This window comes from Thunnus albacares, chromosome 1, assembly GCF_914725855.1.
Source record: "Thunnus albacares chromosome 1, fThuAlb1.1, whole genome shotgun sequence".
NCBI lineage: Eukaryota > Metazoa > Chordata > Actinopteri > Scombriformes > Scombridae > Thunnus > Thunnus albacares.
Window position 1 is genome coordinate 41,122,583 of NC_058106.1, and position 23,460 is coordinate 41,146,042.

A 23,460-nucleotide genomic window follows, 5' to 3' on the forward strand; every position below is an offset into this window, starting at 1 on the left:
TGTTCTAATCAACACGTGTTCTAATAAACACGTGTTCTAATCAACACATGTTCTAATTAACACACGTGTTCTAATCAACACACGTGTTCTAATCAACACACGTGTTCTAATCAACACGTGTTCTAATAAACACGTGTTCTAATCAACACATGTTCTAATTAACACACGTGTTCTAATCGACACACATGTTCTAATTAACACACATGTTCTAATCGACACGTTCTAATCAACACACGTGTTCTAATCAACACATGTTCTAATTAACACACGTGTTCTAATCGACACGTTCTAATCAACACACGTGTTCTAATTAACACACGTGTTCTAATCAACACACGTGTTCTAATCAACACACGTGTTCTAATCAACACGTGTTCTAATAAACACGTGTTCTAATCAACACATGTTCTAATTAACACACGTGTTCTAATCGACACACGTGTTCTAATCAACACATGTTCTAATTAACACACATGTTCTAATCAACACACGTGTTCTAATCAACACATGTTCTAATTAACACACATGTTCTAATCAACACACGTGTTCTAATCAACACACGTGTTCTAATCAACACATCTTCTAATCAACACACATGTTCTAATGAACACACGTGTTCTAATCGACACGTTCTAATCAACACACGTGTTCTAATCAACACATGTTCTAATCAACACACGTGTTCTAATCAACACACGTGTTCTAATCAACACATGTTCTAATCAACACATGTTCTAATCAACACACGTGTTCTAATCAACACACGTGTTCTAATCAACACATGTTCTAATCAACACACGTGTTCTAATCAACACAGATGTTCTAATCAACACATGTTCTAATCAACACAGATGTTCTAATCAACACATGTTCTAATTTCAACATGTGTTCTAATCAGCACACGTGTTCTAATCAACACATGTGTTCTAATTAACACACATGTTCTAATCAACACACGTGTTCTAATCAACACATGTTCTAATCAGCACACGTGTTCTAATCAACACATGTTCTAATTTCAACATGTGTTCTAATCAGCACACGTGTTCTAATCAACACATGTTCTAATTAACACAGGTGTTCTAATCAACACACGTGTTCTAATTAACACACGTGTTCTAATCAACACACGTGTTCTAATCAACACGTGTTCTAATAAACACGTGTTCTAATCAACACGTTCTAATCAACACACCTGTTCTAATTAACACACGTGTTCTAATCAACACACGTGTTCTAATCAACACGTGTTCTAATCAACACGTGTTCTAATAAACACGTTCTAATCAACACACCTGTTCTAATCAACACACATGTTCTAATCAACACACGTGTTCTAATCAACACATGTTCTAATCAGCACACGTGTTCTAATCAACACATGTTCTAATTTCAACATGTGTTCTAATCAGCACACGTGTTCTAATCAACACATGTTCTAATTAACACAGGTGTTCTAATCAACACACGTGTTCTAATCAACACACGTGTTCTAATCAACACGTGTTCTAATAAACACGTGTTCTAATCAACACGTTCTAATCAACACACCTGTTCTAATTAACACACGTGTTCTAATCAACACACGTGTTCTAATCAACACGTGTTCTAATCAACACACATGTTCTAATTAACACACATGTTCTAATTAACACACATGTTCTAATCGACACGTTCTAATCAACACACGTGTTCTAATCAACACATGTTCTAATCAACACACGTGTTCTAATTAACACACGTGTTCTAATCAACACATGTTCTAATCAACACACGTGTTCTAATCAACACACGTGTTCTAATCAACACGTGTTCTAATAAACACGTGTTCTAATCAACACATGTTCTAATTAACACACGTGTTCTAATCGACACACGTGTTCTAATCAACACATGTTCTAATTAACACACATGTTCTAATCAACACACCTGTTCTAATCAACACATGTTCTAATTAACACACATGTTCTAATCAACACACGTGTTCTAATCAACACACGTGTTCTAATCAACACATCTTCTAATCAACACACATGTTCTAATGAACACACGTGTTCTAATCGACACGTTCTAATCAACACACGTGTTCTAATCAACACATGTTCTAATCAACACACGTGTTCTAATCAACACACGTGTTCTAATCAACACATGTTCTAATCAACACATGTTCTAATCAACACATGTGTTCTAATCAACACACGTGTTCTAATCAACACATGTTCTAATCAACACATGTTCTAATCAACACACGTGTTCTAATCAACACACGTGTTCTAATCAACACAGATGTTCTAATCAACACATGTTCTAATCAACACAGATGTTCTAATCAACACATGTTCTAATTTCAACATGTGTTCTAATCAGCACACGTGTTCTAATCAACACATGTGTTCTAATTAACACACATGTTCTAATCAACACACGTGTTCTAATCAACACGTTCTAATCAGCACACGTGTTCTAATCAACACATGTTCTAATTTCAACATGTGTTCTAATCAGCACACGTGTTCTAATCAACACATGTTCTAATTAACACAGGTGTTCTAATCAACACACGTGTCCTAATTAACACACGTGTTCTAATCAACACACGTGTTCTAATCAACACACGTGTTCTAATCAACACGTGTTCTAATAAACACGTGTTCTAATCAACACGTTCTAATCAACACACCTGTTCTAATTAACACACGTGTTCTAATCAACACACGTGTTCTAATCAACACGTGTTCTAATCAACACGTGTTCTAATAAACACGTTCTAATCAACACACCTGTTCTAATCAACACACGTGTTCTAATCAACACATGTTCTAATTAACACACGTGTTCTAATCGACACGTTCTAATCAACACACGTGTTCTAATCAACACACATGTTCTAATTAACACACATGTTCTAATTAACACACATGTTCTAATCGACACGTTCTAATCAACACACGTGTTCTAATCAACACATGTTCTAATCAACACACGTGTTCTAATTAACACACGTGTTCTAATCAACACATGTTCTAATCAACACACGTGTTCTAATCAACACACGTGTTCTAATCAACACGTGTTCTAATAAACACGTGTTCTAATCAACACATGTTCTAATTAACACACGTGTTCTAATCGACACACGTGTTCTAATCAACACATGTTCTAATTAACACACATGTTCTAATCAACACACCTGTTCTAATCAACACATGTTCTAATTAACACACATGTTCTAATCAACACACGTGTTCTAATCAACACACGTGTTCTAATCAACACATCTTCTAATCAACACACATGTTCTAATGAACACACGTGTTCTAATCGACACGTTCTAATCAACACACGTGTTCTAATCAACACATGTTCTAATCAACACACGTGTTCTAATCAACACACGTGTTCTAATCAACACATGTTCTAATCAACACATGTTCTAATCAACACATGTGTTCTAATCAACACACGTGTTCTAATCAACACATGTTCTAATCAACACATGTTCTAATCAACACACGTGTTCTAATCAACACACGTGTTCTAATCAACACAGATGTTCTAATCAACACATGTTCTAATCAACACAGATGTTCTAATCAACACATGTTCTAATTTCAACATGTGTTCTAATCAGCACACGTGTTCTAATCAACACATGTGTTCTAATTAACACACATGTTCTAATCAACACACGTGTTCTAATCAACACGTTCTAATCAGCACACGTGTTCTAATCAACACATGTTCTAATTTCAACATGTGTTCTAATCAGCACACGTGTTCTAATCAACACATGTTCTAATTAACACAGGTGTTCTAATCAACACACGTGTTCTAATTAACACACGTGTTCTAATCAACACACGTGTTCTAATCAACACACGTGTTCTAATCAACACGTGTTCTAATAAACACGTGTTCTAATCAACACGTTCTAATCAACACACCTGTTCTAATTAACACACGTGTTCTAATCAACACACGTGTTCTAATCAACACGTGTTCTAATCAACACGTGTTCTAATAAACACGTTCTAATCAACACACCTGTTCTAATCAACACACGTGTTCTAATCAACACATGTTCTAATCAGCACACGTGTTCTAATCAACACATGTTCTAATTTCAACATGTGTTCTAATCAGCACACGTGTTCTAATCAACACATGTTCTAATTAACACAGGTGTTCTAATCAACACACGTGTTCTAATCAACACACGTGTTCTAATCAACACGTGTTCTAATAAACACGTGTTCTAATCAACACGTTCTAATCAACACACCTGTTCTAATTAACACACGTGTTCTAATCAACACACGTGTTCTAATCAACACGTGTTCTAATCAACACACATGTTCTAATTAACACACATGTTCTAATTAACACACATGTTCTAATCGACACGTTCTAATCAACACACGTGTTCTAATCAACACGTTCTAATCAACACACCTGTTCTAATTAACACACGTGTTCTAATCAACACATTCTAATCAACACACCTGTTCTAATTAACACACGTGTTCTAATCAACACACGTGTTCTAATCAACACGTGTTCTAATCAACACACATGTTCTAATTAACACATATGTTCTAATTAACACACATGTTCTAATCGACACGTTCTAATCAACACACGTGTTCTAATCAACACATGTTCTAATTAACACACGTGTTCTAATCGACACGTTCTAATCAACACACGTGTTCTAATCAACACACATGTTCTAATTAACACACATGTTCTAATTAACACACATGTTCTAATCGACACGTTCTAATCAACACACGTGTTCTAATCAACACATGTTCTAATCAACACACGTGTTCTAATTAACACACGTGTTCTAATCAACACATGTTCTAATCAACACACGTGTTCTAATCAACACACGTGTTCTAATCAACACACGTGTTCTAATCAACACGTGTTCTAATAAACACGTGTTCTAATCAACACATGTTCTAATTAACACACGTGTTCTAATCGACACACGTGTTCTAATCAACACATGTTCTAATTAACACACATGTTCTAATCAACACACCTGTTCTAATCAACACATGTTCTAATTAACACACATGTTCTAATCAACACACGTGTTCTAATCAACACACGTGTTCTAATCAACACATCTTCTAATCAACACACATGTTCTAATGAACACACGTGTTCTAATCGACACGTTCTAATCAACACACGTGTTCTAATCAACACATGTTCTAATCAACACACGTGTTCTAATCAACACACGTGTTCTAATCAACACATGTTCTAATCAACACATGTTCTAATCAACACACGTGTTCTAATCAACACACGTGTTCTAATCAACACATGTTCTAATCAACACATGTTCTAATCAACACACGTGTTCTAATCAACACACGTGTTCTAATCAACACAGATGTTCTAATCAACACATGTTCTAATCAACACAGATGTTCTAATCAACACATGTTCTAATTTCAACATGTGTTCTAATCAGCACACGTGTTCTAATCAACACATGTTCTAATCAACACACGTGTTCTAATTAACACACGTGTTCTAATTAACACACATGTTCTAATCAGCACACGTGTTCTAATCAACACATGTTCTAATTTCAACATGTGTTCTAATCAGCACATGTGTTCTAATCAACACATGTTCTAATTAACACAGGTGTTCTAATCAACACACGTGTTCTAATTAACACACGTGTTCTAATCAACACACGTGTTCTAATCAACACACGTGTTCTAATCAACACGTGTTCTAATAAACACGTGTTCTAATCAACACGTTCTAATCAACACACCTGTTCTAATTAACACACGTGTTCTAATCAACACACGTGTTCTAATCAACACGTGTTCTAATCAACACGTGTTCTAATAAACACGTTCTAATCAACACACCTGTTCTAATCAACACACATGTTCTAATCAACACACGTGTTCTAATCAACACATGTTCTAATCAGCACACGTGTTCTAATCAACACATGTTCTAATTTCAACATGTGTTCTAATCAGCACACGTGTTCTAATCAACACATGTTCTAATTAACACAGGTGTTCTAATCAACACACGTGTTCTAATTAACACACGTGTTCTAATCAACACACGTGTTCTAATCAACACACGTGTTCTAATCAACACACGTGTTCTAATCAACACGTGTTCTAATAAACACGTGTTCTAATCAACACGTTCTAATCAACACACCTGTTCTAATTAACACACGTGTTCTAATCAACACACGTGTTCTAATCAACACGTGTTCTAATCAACACGTGTTCTAATAAACACGTGTTCTAATCAACACGTTCTAATCAACACACCTGTTCTAATCAACACACGTGTTCTAATCAACACGTGTTCTAATCAACATGTGTTCTAATAAACACACGTGTTCTAATCAACACGTGTTCTAATCGACACACGTGTTCTAATCAACACATGTAAATACCGGGTGTTGTAAGCTTGGGGTTGACGTGCTGACGTGCTACGGTAAGCGTATTGTATCATTTCCGGTTGCCGACTGTGTATACTGATAGCGTTGTTGCTGCTCTCATCTCAGTTGATTTTCCTATATATATCACATTACTGTTGATTAATATCTGCTGTATATTTAAACTTTCGCTAGTTTTACACAAGCACTCTCAGCGCTTTTCTCTTAACGACTTTTTCGCACAAGTTGTTAGTTACTTTAGCTCTGCAGCTAGCACTAGCAGCTAACTCAAACTAAGCAGTTAGCGATGGCTTCTCTCTCTCCCTCTCGTTCTCCTGCTCTCTCTTGCTCGGTGTGTCAAATGTTTAGTTACTCCTCTGCCTCCTTTAGTGATAGTGATAAGTGTAATAAGTGTAGTCTATTTGCAGCACTGGAGGCAAGGCTTAGTGAATTTTTGGATTCACTTTGAAGTTATTGGAAGTGCGGCTCCGCACCACGGAAAAACAATCAGCTGCTAATATAGTTAGCCAGCCCCTAGTATCCGGTGCGGGCCGACCTAGCGTAGCTCCCACTCCCCCGGTAGCTCCCGAGCAGCCGGGAAGCCAGGGCGGCTGGGTGACTGTCCGAAGGAAGCATAGCCCTAAGCAGAAGCCCACGGTTCACCACCAACCAGTTCATGTTTCTAACAGGTTCTCCCCACTCAGCGACACACCCACTGAGAAACAAACTCTGATTATTGGCAGCTCCATAGTCAGAAACGTGAAGTTAGCGACACCAGCAGCTATAGTTAAATGTATTCCTGGGGCCAGAGCGGGCGACATTGAGTCAGATTTAAAACTGCTGGCTAAGAATAAGCGTAAATATGGTACGATCGTCATCCATGTCGGCGGAAACGACTCCCGATTACGCCAATCAGAAGTCACCAAAATTAATGTTGAGTCGGTGTGTACATTTGCTAAAACAATGTCGGACTCCGTAATTTTCTCTGGACCGCTGCCTAATCTGACCAGTGATGACATGTATAGCCGCATGTCACAATTCAACCGCTGGTTGTCGAGGTGGCGTCCAGCAAACGATGTGGGCTTCATAGATAATTGGCAGACTTTCTGGGGAAGACCTGGTCTGATTAGGAGAGACGGCATACATCCCACTTTGGATGGAGCTGCTCTCATATCTAGAAATATGGCCAAGTTTATTAGTAGACCAAAACCATGACAACCCAGAGTTGAGACCAGGAAGCAGAGCTGCAGTCCTACACGCTTCTCTGCGCTTCCATTAGAGCAGTTACCCACCCAAAACCACATAGAGACCACGTTTGTCCCCAAAACCACATAGAGACTGTGTCTGTCCCCCGACCACATAAATCAATTAAATCCAAAGTAAACAAAAGAAGAGTCATTCATGAAAATCTAGTAAAAATTAAAACCACTACTGCAATAGTACAACAAAATAAGATAATTAAATGTGGACTCTTGAACATTAGATCTCTGTCATCTAAAGCAGTTTTAGTAAACGATTTAATTTCAGATCATCGTATTGATTTATTTTGTCTCACTGAAACCTGGCTGTGTCATGAAGAATATGTCAGCCTTAATGAATCCACTCCCCCCAGTCATATTAATACTCATATTCCTCGAGACACTGGCCGAGGAGGAGGAGTTGCAGCCATTTTCAACTCAAGCCTAATCATCAACCCTAGACCTAAATTTAATTATAACTCATTCGAAAGCCTTGTTCTTAGTCTCTCAGCCAACCTGGAAAACTTTACAGCCAGTTCTATTTGTTATAGTGTACCGTCCTCCTGGTCCGTACTCTGAACTCTGATCTGAATTCTCAGAGTTTTTATCAAACTTAGTCCTTAGTACAGATAAAGTAATTATAGTAGGTGATTTTAATATTCATGTGGATGTTGATAGTGACAGTCTCAGTACTGCATTTATCTCATTATTAGACTCAACTGGCTTCTCTCAGTGTGTAAATAATCCCACTCACTGTCTGAACCACACCCTCCACCTTGTTCTGGCTTATGGGATTGAAATTGAACATTTAATAATTTTTCCACAAAATCCTATTTTATCAGATCATTACTTAATAACTTTTGAATTCCTATTACTGGATTACACACCATTAGACAAAAATGTCCTCACCAGATGTCTCTCTGATAGTGTTGTAGATAAATTTAAGGAAGCAATTCCATCAGTACTGAATTCACTGCCATGTCTCAATACTACAGAGGACTCTTATGTTAACTTCAGTTCCTCCCAAATTGATAATCTTATTGATAGTGCTGCAGGCTCACTAAGACAAACACTCGACTCCATCGCCCCCTTAAAAAAGAAGATAATAAAACATAAGAGGTTAGCTCCATGGTTTAACTCCCAAACCTGCAAATTAAAGCAAACATCGCGAAAATTGGAAAGGACTTGGCGTTCCACCAAAGTAGAAGATTCTCGCTTAGTCTGGCAAGATAGTCTTAAAACATATAGGAAGGCCCTCTGTAATGCCAGAGCCGCCTATTACTCAGCATTAATAGAAGAGAATAAAAACTGCCCTAGGTTCCTTTTCAGCACTTTGGCTGACAAAGAGTCATAACTCTACTGATCCATGTATTCCTATAGCTCTCAGTAGTAACGACTTTATGAGCTTCTTTAATGATAAAATTCTAACTATTAGAGACAAAATTAACCACCTCCTGCCCTCAACAGGCACCGTTCTCTCCCCAAACACAGGAACCTTAGAAACAGCTGTAAATCCTGACATATATTTGGACTGTTTTTCTCCAGTAGACTTGTCTGAACTAACTTCAATGATTTGTTCAGCTAAACCATCAACCTGTCTCTTAGACCCCATCCCAACTAGGCTGCTTAAGGAAGTCTTACCCTTAGTGAGCACTTCTTTACTAGATATGATCAATCTGTCTTTAGTAACAGGCTATGTACCACAGTCCTTTAAAGTAGCTGTAATTAAACCTCTTCTTAAAAAGCCTACTCTTGATTCAGGTGTTTTAGCCAATTATAGACCTATATCTAACCTTCCATTTCTCTCTAAGATCCTTGAGAAAGCAGTCTCTAATCAGTTATGTGACTTTCTACATAACAATAGTTTATTTGAGGATTTTCAGTCAGGATTTAGAGGCATCATAGCACAGAGACAGCACTGGTGAGAGTCACAAATGACCTCCTAACTGCATCAGACAAAGGATTTGTCTCTATACTTGTCCTGTTAGATCTTAGTGCTGCATTCGACACAATTGACCATCAAATCCTTTTGCAGAGACTGGAACATTTAATTGGCATTAAAGGAACTGCATTAAGCTGGTTTAAATCCTATTTATCAGACCGATTTCAGTTTGTACATGTTAATGATGAATCCTCCATGAAGGCAAAAGTTAGACACGGAGTTCCACAAGGTTCTATACTTGGACCAATTCTATTCACCTTATATATGCTTCCTTTAGGTAATATTATTAGGAAACACTCCATAAATTTTCATTGTTACGCAGACGATACCCAATTATATTTATCAATGAAGCCAGATGAACCCAATCAGTTAAACAAACTCCAAACATGCCTTAATGACATAAAGACCTGGATGACCTGCAATTTTCTGCTACTAAACTCAGATAAAACTGAAGTTATTGTGTTTGGCCCTAAACACCTTAGAAACACAATATCTAATGATAAAGCTGCTCTGGATGGCATTACCCTGGCCTCCAGCACCACCGTAAGGAATCTGGGAGTTATCTTTGATCAGGATATGTCCTTTAACTCCCACATAAATCAAATTTCAAGGACTGCCTTTTTTCACTTACGTAATATCACAAAAATCACATCCTGTCCCTAAAAGATGCAGAAAAACTAGTTCACGCATTTGTTACTTCTAGGCTGGATTATTGCAATTCCTTATTATCAGGCTGCCCTAACAAGTCTCTAAAGACTCTCCAGCTGGTCCAGAACGCAGCTGCACGTGTTCTGACTAAAACTAGAAAAAGAGACCACATTTCTCCCATTTTAGCTTCGCTGCATTGGCTTCCTGTAAAATCTAGAATAGAATTTAAAATCCTTCTCCTAACTTACAAAGCCCTTAATGGTCAGGCACCATCATATCTTGAAGAGCTCATAGTACCGTATTATCCCACTAGAACACTGCGCTCCCAGTATGCAGCTTACTGGTGGTCCCTACAGTCTTTAAAAGTAGAATGGGAGGCAGAGCCTTCAGCTATCAGGCTCCTCTTCTATGGAACCATCTACCAGATTCAGTCCGGGGTGCAGACACCCTCTCTATGTTTAAGAGTAGGCTTCAAACTTTCCTTTTTGATAAAGCTTATAGTTAGGGCCGACCAGGCTCGCCTTGGATCAGCCCTTAGTTATGCTGCTATAGGCCTAGACTGCTGGGGGACTTCCCATGATGCACTGAGCTCCTCTCTCCTCCTCCTCCTCTCCATCTGTATGCATTCATGTAACATCAATGCATGTCACTAACTTTGCTTCTTCCCCGGAGTTTTTTGTGCTTTCTCATCTCACAGAAAAACCTGACTCCCGGGCCAAACCTTCGCGGTCCTTCACAGTCCTGATGGCATCCTTCCCTGTCTGTTGCTGCTATTGATACTTATACTTATTGTTATTGTTATGATTGTTGCTCTCCTGTCCCCCCTCCCCCTTTCCCTCTCTCTTTCTCTCTCTCAACCCAACCGGTCAAAGCAGATGGCCGCCCACCAAGAGCCGGGGTCTGCTTGAGGTTTCTACCCGTTAAAGGGGAGTTTTTCCTTACCGCTGTCGCCAAGTGCTGCTCATGGGGGAATTGTTGGGTCTCTGTAAATTAAAGAGTTCGGTCTTGACCTGCTCTATGTGAAAAGTGCCTTGAGATGACTTCTGTTGTGATATGGCACTATATAAATAAAAATTGATTGATTGATTGATTGATGTTCTAATCAACACACGTGTTCTAATCAACACGTGTTCTAATCAACACACGTGTTCTAATCAACACACGTGTTCTAATCAGCACGTGTTCTAATCAACACACGTGTTCTAATCAACACGTGTTCTAATCAACACACGTGTTCTAATCAACACATGTTCTAATTTCAACATGTGTTCTAATCGACACACCTGTTCTAATCAACACAGATGTTCTAATCAACACGTGTTCTCAACACACGTGTTCTTATCAACACATGTTCTAATCAACACGTGTTCTAATCAACACATGTTCTAATTTCAACATGTGTTCTAATCGACACATGGACAGATTGAGGGCGTGGCCTCTCACCTGTAAACTGCCGAAGTCCACAATGACGAGGTCTGACGTGTCGCCGTAGAAGCCCGACTTCGGCAGTAGCAGGTAGGACGGCTTCAGATGGATCCTCAAGTCCAGAACCTTCCTGGTCTCGATGATATGAGACAGTCCTGCAGAGACCAGAACCATAAGAGTCCAGCAGAGACCAGACTGTCCACTGCTGGACCAACAGAGACTAACCCTTATAGAAGTGGTTGAGGGTCTGAGTTCTGGATCAAGAGCAGTTAAGACTAACCTGTGGCGGTCTTCTCTTTGATCTCCTCCAGCTTGGACAGCGTGGCAGACGTCAGGACCTCCAGGTCGACACCTTTCCCCGTCCTGAAGAAGTCGGTCATGTTGTTGATGGTCAGCTGGAGGACGAACAGAAGAGAACAGCTGGTTTACTGCGTCGTGGAGGGTTGGTTAGATGTTTGCATGGTGAAGGATTGAACAGATGTTTGAACAGATGTTTATGGGTTCCGGTTAGTTAGATGTATGTGGTGAGATTAGTTTACCGCGTCGTAGATGATCTCGACGGGCTGTGAGCTGACTCTCAGCAGCTGGTCGGCGGCGCTGTCTTCAGGGTTCAACTCAAACACCACACTGAGCAGCGAGGAGTCGGAGTCTCCCACTGAGGCGATGAGTGAGGGCACCGCCCCCTGCTGCTGTAACCCCGTCACATACCAGTGCTCCAATGCAGCTTCCACCCTGCAGGACCACATAGATGTTTACATCAAACTCCCTCCTTCATCTGTCACTCTGACTGTGTTCTCTCAGAGAGGAAGTTCTGCCATCTTGTGTCAGCGGGAGTTGAACCTGTGAGCCTCTGGTTACAGGACACTCACCTGATTGCCTGAGCTCCAGGTCTCTGAGATATTTTGGTGCTGAGGTCAATCATCTGAATCTTGAGGATCTCAGGGACATCTGGCTGCTCTCTGACTGTCACCGAGGTCCTGAACAGCTGGAAGGTGACGACGACGGCGACGTACTGAAACACAAACAGACCATTTTCATCCCTTCAGCATCATTTGACCAAAACAAACATCAGTTGAGCTATCTGACATCACTGCAGGATCTGGATTAGACCCATTAGACAAAAATGTCTTGACTAGATGTCTATCTGATAGAGCTGCAGGTTCACTGCAAACAACACTCGACTCCATCAACCCTTTAAAAAGGAAAATGATAAAACATAAGAGTTTAGCGCCATGATTTAACTCCCAAACCCACAAATTAAAGCAAACATCATGAACATCTGAAAGGATATCCAGTTATATTCATCAATGAAGGCAGATGAAACCAATCAGTTAACTAAACGTCTAATGATAAAGCTGCTCTGGATGGCATTACCCTGGCCTCCAGCACCACCGTCAGGAATCTGGGAGTTATCTTTGATCAGGATATGTCCTTTAACTCCCACATAAATCAAATCTCAAGGACTGCCTTTTTCACTTACGTAATATCACCCTAACCCTAGTCCGGTTCTGTTTGAGGTTTCTTCCCATTAAAGGGGAGTTTTTCCTGCTGCTGCTGATGGAGGAATATTGGGTCTCTGTAAATTAAAGAGTTCAGTCTAGACCTGCTCTATGTGAAAAGAGATCTGAGATAACTTCTGTTGGGATTTGATGCTTTATAAATAAAATTGACTTGACTTGAAGGAGTCACTACATGTTCATCCTCTGAGTTCCGGAGTGATATTTCTTGCTCCCTGGTGGTGGCGCTCTTCCTGTGGACCCTGAATAAGCCAGCAGCTGGTGTGCTCACCTGTTTGGGTAAAGCTAGGTTGTGAGAGCTGCCGCTGTAGCCGATGGCGGTGTACAGCTTCTCCTTCTCATCAGCTGTCATGAGCTCGTCCAACCCAGAACCTGAAGACCAGAAACATCCTCAATCAAACACCTGCACAGGTGTGTAAAGTGAAGTCCAGATCAGAATCATCAAGCCATCTTTAATGTATTAATGTTGAGATAACCGAGCGTCACACTGAAAATATTTTTACTGTTTCAAGTTTGTGTTCATTCCAAAGATCAGCTGTGAGATCAGCTGGTGGATAAGCTGATGGAGGAAAACAGTACCAGAGCTGTGGTGATGTTTTGTTCTCACCCTCCAGCTCCTTGCTCTCCTCCGGCTCCTGCTCCTCCTTCTTGGCTTTCCTGCTGAAGAAGCTGCTGAAGAAGCCTCCTCCTCCTCCCTGCTTCGGCCCCGCCGCCTTCTTCCCCACCACCTTCTGTCCTGAGCGGATCACCTGGAGGAGGGAGGAACATCTGAATATCTCTCTCCAGAAATCACAGCCCCTTCATCATCATCATCATCATCATCAGCCTCATGTTTACCTCCATCTGAGCCTGCTGCCGAGCTAAAGTGATGTTGAAGACGTCCAGAACTTTCTCCAGATCCTGGTGAGACACATTAATGACAAACATTCAGAGCTGTAAGTCACAGCTGAGGTCAGTCTGTGTAACTGCATTCATTAGTCAAACATGGATCATTAGAGTTACAGTCAGTCATTCTGAATGAATCTGATGACAATTAAGATGTATTATTCTGTTGGTGTGATGTCTTCAAATGTCTTGTTTATTCCAACCAACAGATTTTCAGTTCACTGCCATAGAAGCCAAAGCCAGACGAATATTTCATCTGAATTCTAATCGACAAATCAACGAGCTGACTAATGATGGCCATGTGATCCGTCTGTGTGGCAACTCGGACTCTGATTTAGTTAAACATAACACAGCGACACTACATGTGTCTGTGCTGCCCCCTGCAGGACTGAACTCTTTGCTGTCAGTCTGTTCAGACTCTTCTTGCAGCAGCACCTGTATGTGGCGTTCAGCGTCCAGGCTCAACTTGCTCTGACTCAGCAGTTTGGTCTTGTAGGCGGTCTTGTAGGCCTTCAGGTTCTCCCGATGCTGTCTGATGTTGCACCAGGACCACATGTGGCTGCAACGCCGGATGTGGACCTCCAGGATACTGTTGAAGCCGTACCTCCACCTGACAGAGGCACAGAAAACAAACCCACCCAGAACTGTCAGAACTTCTGTCTGTGACCACAAACTTGTTGGATCGATACATTAAACTACTGGGTTGTTAATTAGTGGGATGGGTAGTTGATGGGTTAGTTAGTTAGTGGGTTGGTGGGTTAGTTAATTGGTGGGTTGGTTGTTTAGTGGGTTTGTGGGGTAGTTAGTTGGTGGGATGATGGGTTGGTAGGTTAGTTAGTTAGTTGGTGGGTTAGTTGCTTGGTGGGGTAGTGGGTGGGTTGGTGGGTTAGTTAGTTAGTGGATTGGTGGGTTAGTTAATTGGTGGGTTAGATAGTTGGTGTGTTAGTGGGTGGGTTGGTGGGTTAGTTGGTTGGTGGGTTAGTTAGTTAGTTAGTGGGTTGGTGGATTAGTTAGTTGGTGGGTTGGTTGATTAGTGGGATGGTGGGTTGGTAGGTTAGTTAGTTGATTAGTTAGTTAGTTAGTTGGTTGGTGGGTTAGTTAATTGGTGGGTTAGATAGTTGGTGTGTTAGTGGGTGGGTTAGTTAGTTGATTAGTTGATTAGTTGGTGGGTTAGTTAGTTAGTTAGTTAGTTAGTTAGTTAGTTAGTTAGTTAGTTAGTTAGTTAGTTAGTTAGTTAGTTAGTTGGTGGGTTAGTTAGTTGATTAGTTGATTAGTTGGTGGGTTAGTTAGTTAGTTAGTTAGTTAGTTAGTTAGTTAGTTAGTTAGTTAGTTAGTTAGTTGGTTGGTGGGTTAGTTAATTGGTGGGTTAGATAGTTGGTGCATTAGTGGGTGGGTTAGTGGGTTAGTTAGTTAGTGGGTTAGTGGGTTAGTGGGTTAGTTAGTTGATTAGTTGGTGGGTTGGTGGGTTAGTTAGTGTTTGACTGACCAGAGTTTTGAGTTGGCGTGGACGGGGACGTCGGGCCTGAACTTCCTGTACGGAGCGTTCTTCACCATGCAGTCAATGGACTCCAGCAGCTCCACCATCGTCAGGTACTGCAGAGGAACACACAGTAGCCATTTAGCAGCTGTTCTGGAGCTTTTTACTTTTTTATTTGTTGCATTTATGCTTTCGGACCTTTTACTATGTTACTGTTTCGCATTATTATTATTATTATTATTATTATTATTATTATTATTATTATTGAATATGTAAAATATGTAATATGATCCTGTAATAGAAAACAAACACATGACATCATCTGACAGTCAGTCATGTGACCTCACCTGACAGTCAGTCATGTTACCTGTGGTTTGGTCATTTCTATGGCGATGTTCTGGACCTCCAGGTGCAGGTTGGCTTTTGGGGATTTTAGTTCCAGTTCAGCGTTCGGGTTGATACACATTTTAGCCGAAGCGAAGATCGGCTTAAAAACTACAAAAAAAAAAACAATCATTGACCAGCGTGTGTCAATATAAATACCACAGCCAGCTGATAATCAATAAATGTTTGGTTTCTTTTATTATTTGCTGATGGTCAGATCTGCTTACGAACCTCTGCAGGAGTCAACTGATCAATACTCACTCTACTGATCAATACTCACTGTACTGATCAATACTCTTTGTACTGATCAACAATACTCACTCTACTGATCAATACTCACTGTATTGATACTGAGGCAGCTCCTGATCCTTACTGCTGATCCCGCGCCTCAGCTGATCCTGCAACACACACACACACACACACACACTATATTCATTATTTATTGATCGCTTAGTCGTTTAGAAAATGTCCTCACAGATTTATTTGACTATCAAATTAGTTGCAAATTCATTTTCTTATGATCAACTAATCGATTAATCGTTTCAGCTGTAATACTGATCATCTCATCAATCATCTCGGGTTTATTGACAGACGCCTTCAAGATTCTGTAAAATGTGACTTTTAATAAAGTTTCAGATGTTTATTTTAAACACATTATTATGTTTTCAGAACATTATTACAGAATCATTCTGCTGATTTTCTATATTTGTCTTCATGTTTGGATCCAAACCAACAATGAACTGATCTACTAACAAGTATTGTGTTTGTATCAAAGCTGATATATCTGATTCCTCTGTTGTTGTCCAGAAACTATTAAAAACATGTCAGTGAGTCACACCGCTGCACTGGGTCACATGTTCCTTCATCATCAAGGGTTTGGTCACGTTAGTTTGTTTAAAAATGGCTCCAAAGACTAATAACAGCATCACGTTTTCATGTTCAGCTCATTAATAATCACGTGCTGATTACAGAGAAGCTTTAACACGACGCATCTACTCACCACTATGGTTTCCCATGATCCTTTGTAGAAGATCGGACTGTTGACGTTCCAGTATGCGCAGAGACACTCCAGACGTCCGAGCTGACACACACAAACAAAGAACACATCAAAAACAACAACAAACCAGTCTTTAACTTTACCTGCAGAGATATGAGAAGCTGCTTCTGGTTTTACAGGGTTCAGCTTTAAACCGGGTCAAGTAATCAGACTACAGGCGACGGACAGGTGAGCATCAGCAGGTAAACACAGAGTCTGAGTTTCAGACCGAGCAGAGCATCCGTCACCTTGTAGATGATCTTTGCTGCTTCGTTTAGGATACACGACTTCCAGTTCTCATCCGTGGTCTGAAACACAAACACATGGAGGTCACACTTGGACTGAAGGCTCAGGTGAGTGTTGGAGTCCTAACAGGTCTACAGGTGTGTGTTACCTGCAGGCTGAGCTCAGACAGGGTCACTCCCATCGACAGGGGCCGCTGAGGATCCGACACCTGAAACACAGGAGAGGCTTCTGTCATCTGACTAAACAGGTACACCTTTCACTCACCTGTCCATGACCACTGTCAGAACCTCACACACACACTCAGACCATGAACCTGAACCTGAACCAGAACCTGGACCTGGATCAGAACTCACATCATCCTCGTAGCGCAGGTGGATGCTGCTGATCTCCACCTGCAGGTTTTTGATCACCTGAGTGGCCAATTTCTCCATAAACGAGTCTTTCTTCTCTTCCAGAGGGTTCGAGTTCCCTGAAACAGAACAAGGACTGATTAGAACCCACAGAGTAATCAATGTCTGTATTGATCCCTTCCTGCTGTTTGAAATTATAAACAATACTTCAGATGATAATCTCTATAATCTGGATTTTGGGTTTGAATATTTGAATATTTTTTTGTTTGTTTTTACTGTTTGTTGATTTGTTTGTTTGTTGAAACATAAATCACAAAATTCACATTTTTGTGATTTCATTATATTTTCTGTCTATTATTGCGTTAACATGTGGTTCCCAACCTGGGGGTTGCGAACCCACAAGGGGTCACATGAAAAATATCAGCGGTCACGAGATGGTTAACAGAAAAGCAGAAACTTAAAGGACCAGTGTGTAAGATTTGAGGGCAGAAATGGAATATAATAGGGTGTAACAGCATATATTCATCCTGAACTGTCACAGTACAGACGTGACGGTCGCATGCGGTCATACGAAGAATCCGACCCGAACAATTACTGTCAAAATAGTTTAACAATCCACTAACTCTGCAGAATAATAATTTTAGAGTGCGAGTTCCACCCAGAACGTTTTGGCAGCGAACCACTTGGATATATGTTAGCCGGCTCCGCCAAGGCAGCCTGGTTACCGTGGTTACTCTGTAGGTTCGCTGCGGTCAGAACGACAGACCCATAACACTAATGATACTGCATCTCCTCGTCCCCCTCCCCTCTCTGTGATAGTCAGCTTTTCACTTCGCCTTTGAGTGAAATGAGTTCATGACAATGATAAAAACATTTGGTTTCTGATACGATCAGACAGCACGTCCAGTTCTGAGAGTGAAAAATGTTGTTGAAAAGTATTTTATTTCAAAATTTAATTAGAGGACAAACCCCTTGAGATGCACCATATCGTTTTCGAGGGGGTCCTCAGGTACAAAACATATAAGTTACAACATTTAAACAAACAAAATACATGAGTAATGATAATTATAATAAATTAAACAATCTAATGACACAAAACAATCAACATAGAAACATCAACATGGACATCGGAGTGAGTCAGGAAGATTATTCCAGTCTGATGCTGCTTTAAACTAAAAACATGTCTCCCAATTCCTTTAAAGATTCTGGGCACAATAAAAAAGGTCGTTGAGTGTGTCTGAGTGAATATGAAGATCTGAATGGAACTAAAAGCTGTTTTAAGTTTAAAGGAAAGTTAAAGTAAATGCATTTGGAAACAAAGAGCAAGTGGTTAGAGTGAAGTGGTATCAAGTTCAGTGCGTCATACATCGAATGATGATGTGTGCAGAAAGGACACCTCAGGACAAATCTACACTGTCTATATCTAAATCTATACTGTAAACTATATTTAAAGGCTGAAGTTGTGTTTCAGAGGTGTTCCGGTATATGACATCGCCATAATCAATAATGGGAAATAAAAGCTGTTGGACAATTTGTTTTCTTACTTGGAGAGTAAAACGATGTATTGACCAATATTCTGAGACTAGCATTTATTTTATTTCTAATAAAATCAATATGAGGCCTAACACAAAATTCAGAATCAATCCAAAGTCCTGAATATTTAAATTTATCAACTTTAAAAAGTGGAGACCCATCAGTAAAATTAGTAGCCAACTTTGTGTTCGGTAGATTATTTCTTTGTTATAATGATGCTTCTTGGTAATAAATCTTATACTGTTGGAAAGTCTGTTTATTTCCCTTTTAAATGGATCCACATCTGTGAGGAACATGTATTTGTGGGATGAGCAGCAGAGCTGAGTATGTGGGTTGCTGATGCCAAACAGCTTATTCTGCCGTTGACTCTTGTTTGGTGTTTGGTGGATGATTGAAGTTGATTTTGTGTGATTTTAGTTTGTGATCAAAAGTCGTTAAAATCACGAATTTTCACTGAACGCCATTGCGATGTGGCGAATTTTGATGTTTCGCCATAAAACTGGAAGTCCTTATAACTCCAATGTACATTCATTACTCCAATCTGCCCCAAATCTCTAATGCTTCATGAGGTCCCATCCTAAATACATCTATGTGTTAATATTAAGACATACTCATAGCGCCACCTGCTGGCAACAGGAAGTCTGAAGCGCCACTCTTTTGCTAACTACTCCTAGCAGGTTATCCAGAAAGACATAAAATTTGGTCTGCCACGATGATGATAACTCCTGAAGCTTTTGAGTTTTCATCAAAAGCAGTTGCCATGGCAACACATTGTTCGCCACAACATATGAAGCTGCTTTTAAGGGGCTCGGCACGCTTGAAAACTCACAAAACTTTGCACACATGACAGGTCTTAAAGTCTGTAATATTGTACAGGTGACGTGCATGGGTGTGGCAGACTGGCTCAACAGCGCCCCCTACAATATGTCGAAACATCCCCCGTGCCACGTTAAACCTACATGTATGAAAATCGGTACACACGTCATGCCAGGGCGCTCAAAAAAGTCTATTGGACCAATAGCTTAATCCAAACAGGATGTCAGCCATTTTGAATTTAGTGCTCAATTTTGGCGATTTAGCATGCCTTGTATTTTAACGAACTCCTAGAGCTTTAACCCAACCGACTTCAAATTTGGTCAGTGTCATCTGAAGAAGTTTGTGATGAAAAGTTATCAAAATCTTGAGTTTTTGCTGAACACCGTCGCCATGGCAACGCGGCAAACTTTGACATTTCGTCATGAAGCAAGTGAAGTTGCTGTAGCTTGAATGTACATTGTCCAACCTGCACCAAATTTCTCATGCTTGATAAGAATCCTGTCCTGAACTCACCTACATGTCAATATTGAGGCATAGTCATAGTGCCACCTACTGACAACAGGAAGTTAGCCTTAAATGACAAACATCACCTGATTCACATGATATTTTCAAGCTGTGGTCTACAGTTGATATCCAGCAACATGATGTTTACTTAATGGGTGTTCTCTAGCACCACATAGTGGATACAGGAAATGATATTTATCTCTTTCATGCAATGTTCGATAAGAGTCCGCTCCTCCATCAGAGTCAGATGTGTATATAACCGTGTCATCTGCATATAACTGAACAGAACAATTAGAACAAATTTTTAGGAAGATCATTATTTAAAATAGTAAAGATAATCTAAAACAGATCCTTGAGGAACACCCTTTTCATCAGTTAAATAATCCAACTGATTGTAATGAAAAGAAACACAATGATTATGGAGTTAAGAATTAAACCAAAATAATACCTGTTGAGAGACACCAATAGCATAAAGTTTATCAAGAAGAAGATAATGGTCAACCAAATCGAAAGCCTTGGTTAAATCAATCAATCAATAAAAATTGCACGTGTATATTGACCTTTTTCTAAAAATGAGAATATATCATTGGAAAATTTTACAAGGGCTAAATTAAAATAAAAACAGATTGAATCAGTTCTTGTATTTGGGGTTTTCTCCCATTCTTCTTTGTGAAAGGCTAGTTCTGCAGTATTCTTGGGCTCTTGCACAGCTCTTTTATATTATATATATTTAAGTCAGGGGACTGTGATGGCCGTTCCTAAACCTCCAGCTTGTGTCTCTTGAGGTCATCCATGGTGGATTTCGATGTTTAGGATCATTATCCTGTTGTAGAAGCCATCCTCTTTTCAGCGTCAGCATTTTAACTGATGGTCTGATGTTTGCTTCCAGATTTTATTCAGGTATTCAGTTGGTTGTAATCTGCAACCTCACTGCTAGATGCCACTAAATCCTAAACACTGGTCCTTTTAGTAAATACTGTTTCAGAATTTCTGGTTAATTAATGGAAACGAGTTGAACAGGTCATAACAAAATAAAAAAACAGCTTTCTGTACAGGTACAGGTGGTTCTGCTGGAGAATACTCAATCAGAACATATTAAGATACTCGTTGTTAGTGAATAACACAAGGAGAACATCTGCTTCATGCTCAGTCTAAATCTTTTTGTTTTTAAATGTCTTAATGAAAAACTTTTCTCTGGTCAGCGGGTTACACTTTGATCCACACTGAAATATATTAAACTCACCTGCTTTGTTCTCATGTCGTTTCAGCTTCTTCAAACCTTTTTTGTGCTTTTTTTGTTTTTTACGTCCTTTTGGGACTTTGGCAGCGTTAAAGAAAGAGACGCAGTTAGTGACAGAAAAGCCCGAAAACACAGACAGACAGCAGAAAGCAGCAACATCTAATACATTTCATGTTGAGGAGGAGAACCAATCACAGAGCAGAGACAGGTTACTGTTACACCTGCACGCAACTCCGTCATATCATAAACTTTAAGTTGATATGTTGAACTTGTTAGCAAACTATCCTGCTGCTTAGTTTATAACTGTAGCGTCAGTCATCCAACTAAGTATTGATGGCACGTATTCTACATATTAGAGTTTTTTTATTTGATGGACACGGCGCTGATACACAGGAATTAATTAAATCGGTTTTATTTCTATAAAAAAAAAGCAAAATGATGGTGGGGGCAGTGGGCAAGTAATGTAATCTATGTATGGCCGAACAGCATATGACACCGCCCTGTCAGGCCTGATACCCCTGCACACTGACAGCTCAGACTACGGTGGGATAGAAGTATATGTTATCAGAGAAATATATGTTAGAGACGGTTTAAACCATCTGAATTATAATCATTAAAACTGAACACGACGCCACACAGCTAGTTAATAGTTTAAAGACAGGTGAAATCTAAGAAATGCTCTCCGAATGCTGATGAATCCTGTAAAAATGGACAGTTTAATGCAAAAAATAATAAATAATTCACTTCAATCCTTTTAATTTGGATCACATGAGTTGAAGTTTGCAGATTCATATAAATCACTTGGGCTCTATCCATGAATCCAGACTGTATCCTGATGTAAACACGTCTCCATCACTGCTCCAACTCTGCAACGTCTGGACAGGATGTAGATCTTGTAACCGAAGTGTTGGCGCCATCTAATCATAAGCCCCAACCCCTTAGCTCCTGCTACAGAGTTCAGGTCACCTAACTGTAGCAGCATTTCTATGTTCTAATCTACAAACTAAATATTCCGGTTTGAACTTTTTATCAGCAACAAACAGACACCACAAGCCTCTGCTCCATTAAATGTATCTGACTTTCTGAAATCTCCATGAAATCCTCATGTTTCCTTCTCAGTAGCATGCCGGCAAAGAGCCACTGAAGACGCCTGGTATGAGCGTTATGTTTTACAGTGTCTGGTGTTTCAGATTTTAATTTATGATCAGAGAAAACAGAAGTGTGTATTGAGTGTGTGTGTGTGTGTGTGTTACCGTTGTGAGGCTCCTTGTAAACAACACTCTCCAGACTGAACAGCAGGTCTCCAGTCTGAGACGCTGACAGCAAACGCAGCATGAACAGTGCAGACAGTGTTAATACATTCATTTACTCATCCATGCATCCACCTGTCTGTCTGTACAACCGACACACCAATACATTCATATATCTGCAGCAGCCAATCAGAAGAGAGGATTTCACAACTGAACTCTCAGTAAAATCCTCCACATTAAACCACAACAGCCCTCAAGAACCCAAACGTAGACACGAATGTTCTGTACATGACGTGACGTTACTGTTAGCAGGTTACTGAAGAACAACAGATCTGTTCTATGATCTGTAACCTGCTGAGGTTGGAGGAGGATAAGGGTTGGAACTGAGCAGGGAGGAGATAAACGTGATGACATCACTGTGATGTCATCACATTTATGTCAGAAGCAAAGATAAAGTCTGCAGACACACATGAAGATTCAGGAGGAAGAAATCATGAGCAGAAGACACTGACGTCAGGTGTTCC

The 23,460-nt window shown here is 39.9% G+C and overlaps 1 protein-coding gene across 5 annotated transcripts in view; it reads right to left on the reverse strand.

Moving 5' to 3' along the window:
* vps13c (vacuolar protein sorting 13 homolog C) overlaps nucleotides 1–23,460 on the reverse strand; it is a 106,423-nt gene that overhangs the window by 75,636 nt on the left and 7,327 nt on the right. For 4 of the 5 annotated variants that reach the window (XR_006404264.1, XM_044357345.1, XM_044357337.1 and 1 more), the window contains exons 6-20: nucleotides 17,597–17,712; nucleotides 17,392–17,451; nucleotides 17,246–17,305; nucleotides 16,962–17,042; nucleotides 16,302–16,359; nucleotides 15,945–16,072; nucleotides 15,587–15,693; nucleotides 14,536–14,710; nucleotides 14,053–14,115; nucleotides 13,823–13,964; nucleotides 13,487–13,587; nucleotides 12,568–12,710; nucleotides 12,238–12,430; nucleotides 11,979–12,093; nucleotides 11,717–11,853 (exon numbers count right to left, since the gene is read on the reverse strand). Coding sequence is in view for 4 of the 5 variants with exons in the window: in XM_044357345.1 (XP_044213280.1) it covers nucleotides 11,717–11,853; nucleotides 11,979–12,093; nucleotides 12,238–12,430; nucleotides 12,568–12,710; nucleotides 13,487–13,587; nucleotides 13,823–13,964; nucleotides 14,053–14,115; nucleotides 14,536–14,710; nucleotides 15,587–15,693; nucleotides 15,945–16,072; nucleotides 16,302–16,359; nucleotides 16,962–17,042; nucleotides 17,246–17,305; nucleotides 17,392–17,451; nucleotides 17,597–17,712 (1,679 nt within the window). In the remaining variant the exon portion in view is untranslated. Of the gene's footprint in view, nucleotides 1–11,716; nucleotides 11,854–11,978; nucleotides 12,094–12,237; nucleotides 12,431–12,567; nucleotides 12,711–13,486; nucleotides 13,588–13,822; nucleotides 13,965–14,052; nucleotides 14,116–14,535; nucleotides 14,711–15,586; nucleotides 15,694–15,944; nucleotides 16,073–16,301; nucleotides 16,360–16,961; nucleotides 17,043–17,245; nucleotides 17,306–17,391; nucleotides 17,452–17,596; nucleotides 17,713–21,689; nucleotides 21,765–22,939; nucleotides 23,003–23,460 lie in introns of all 5 variants that reach the window. The other variant, XM_044357364.1, reaches the window with a different exon arrangement.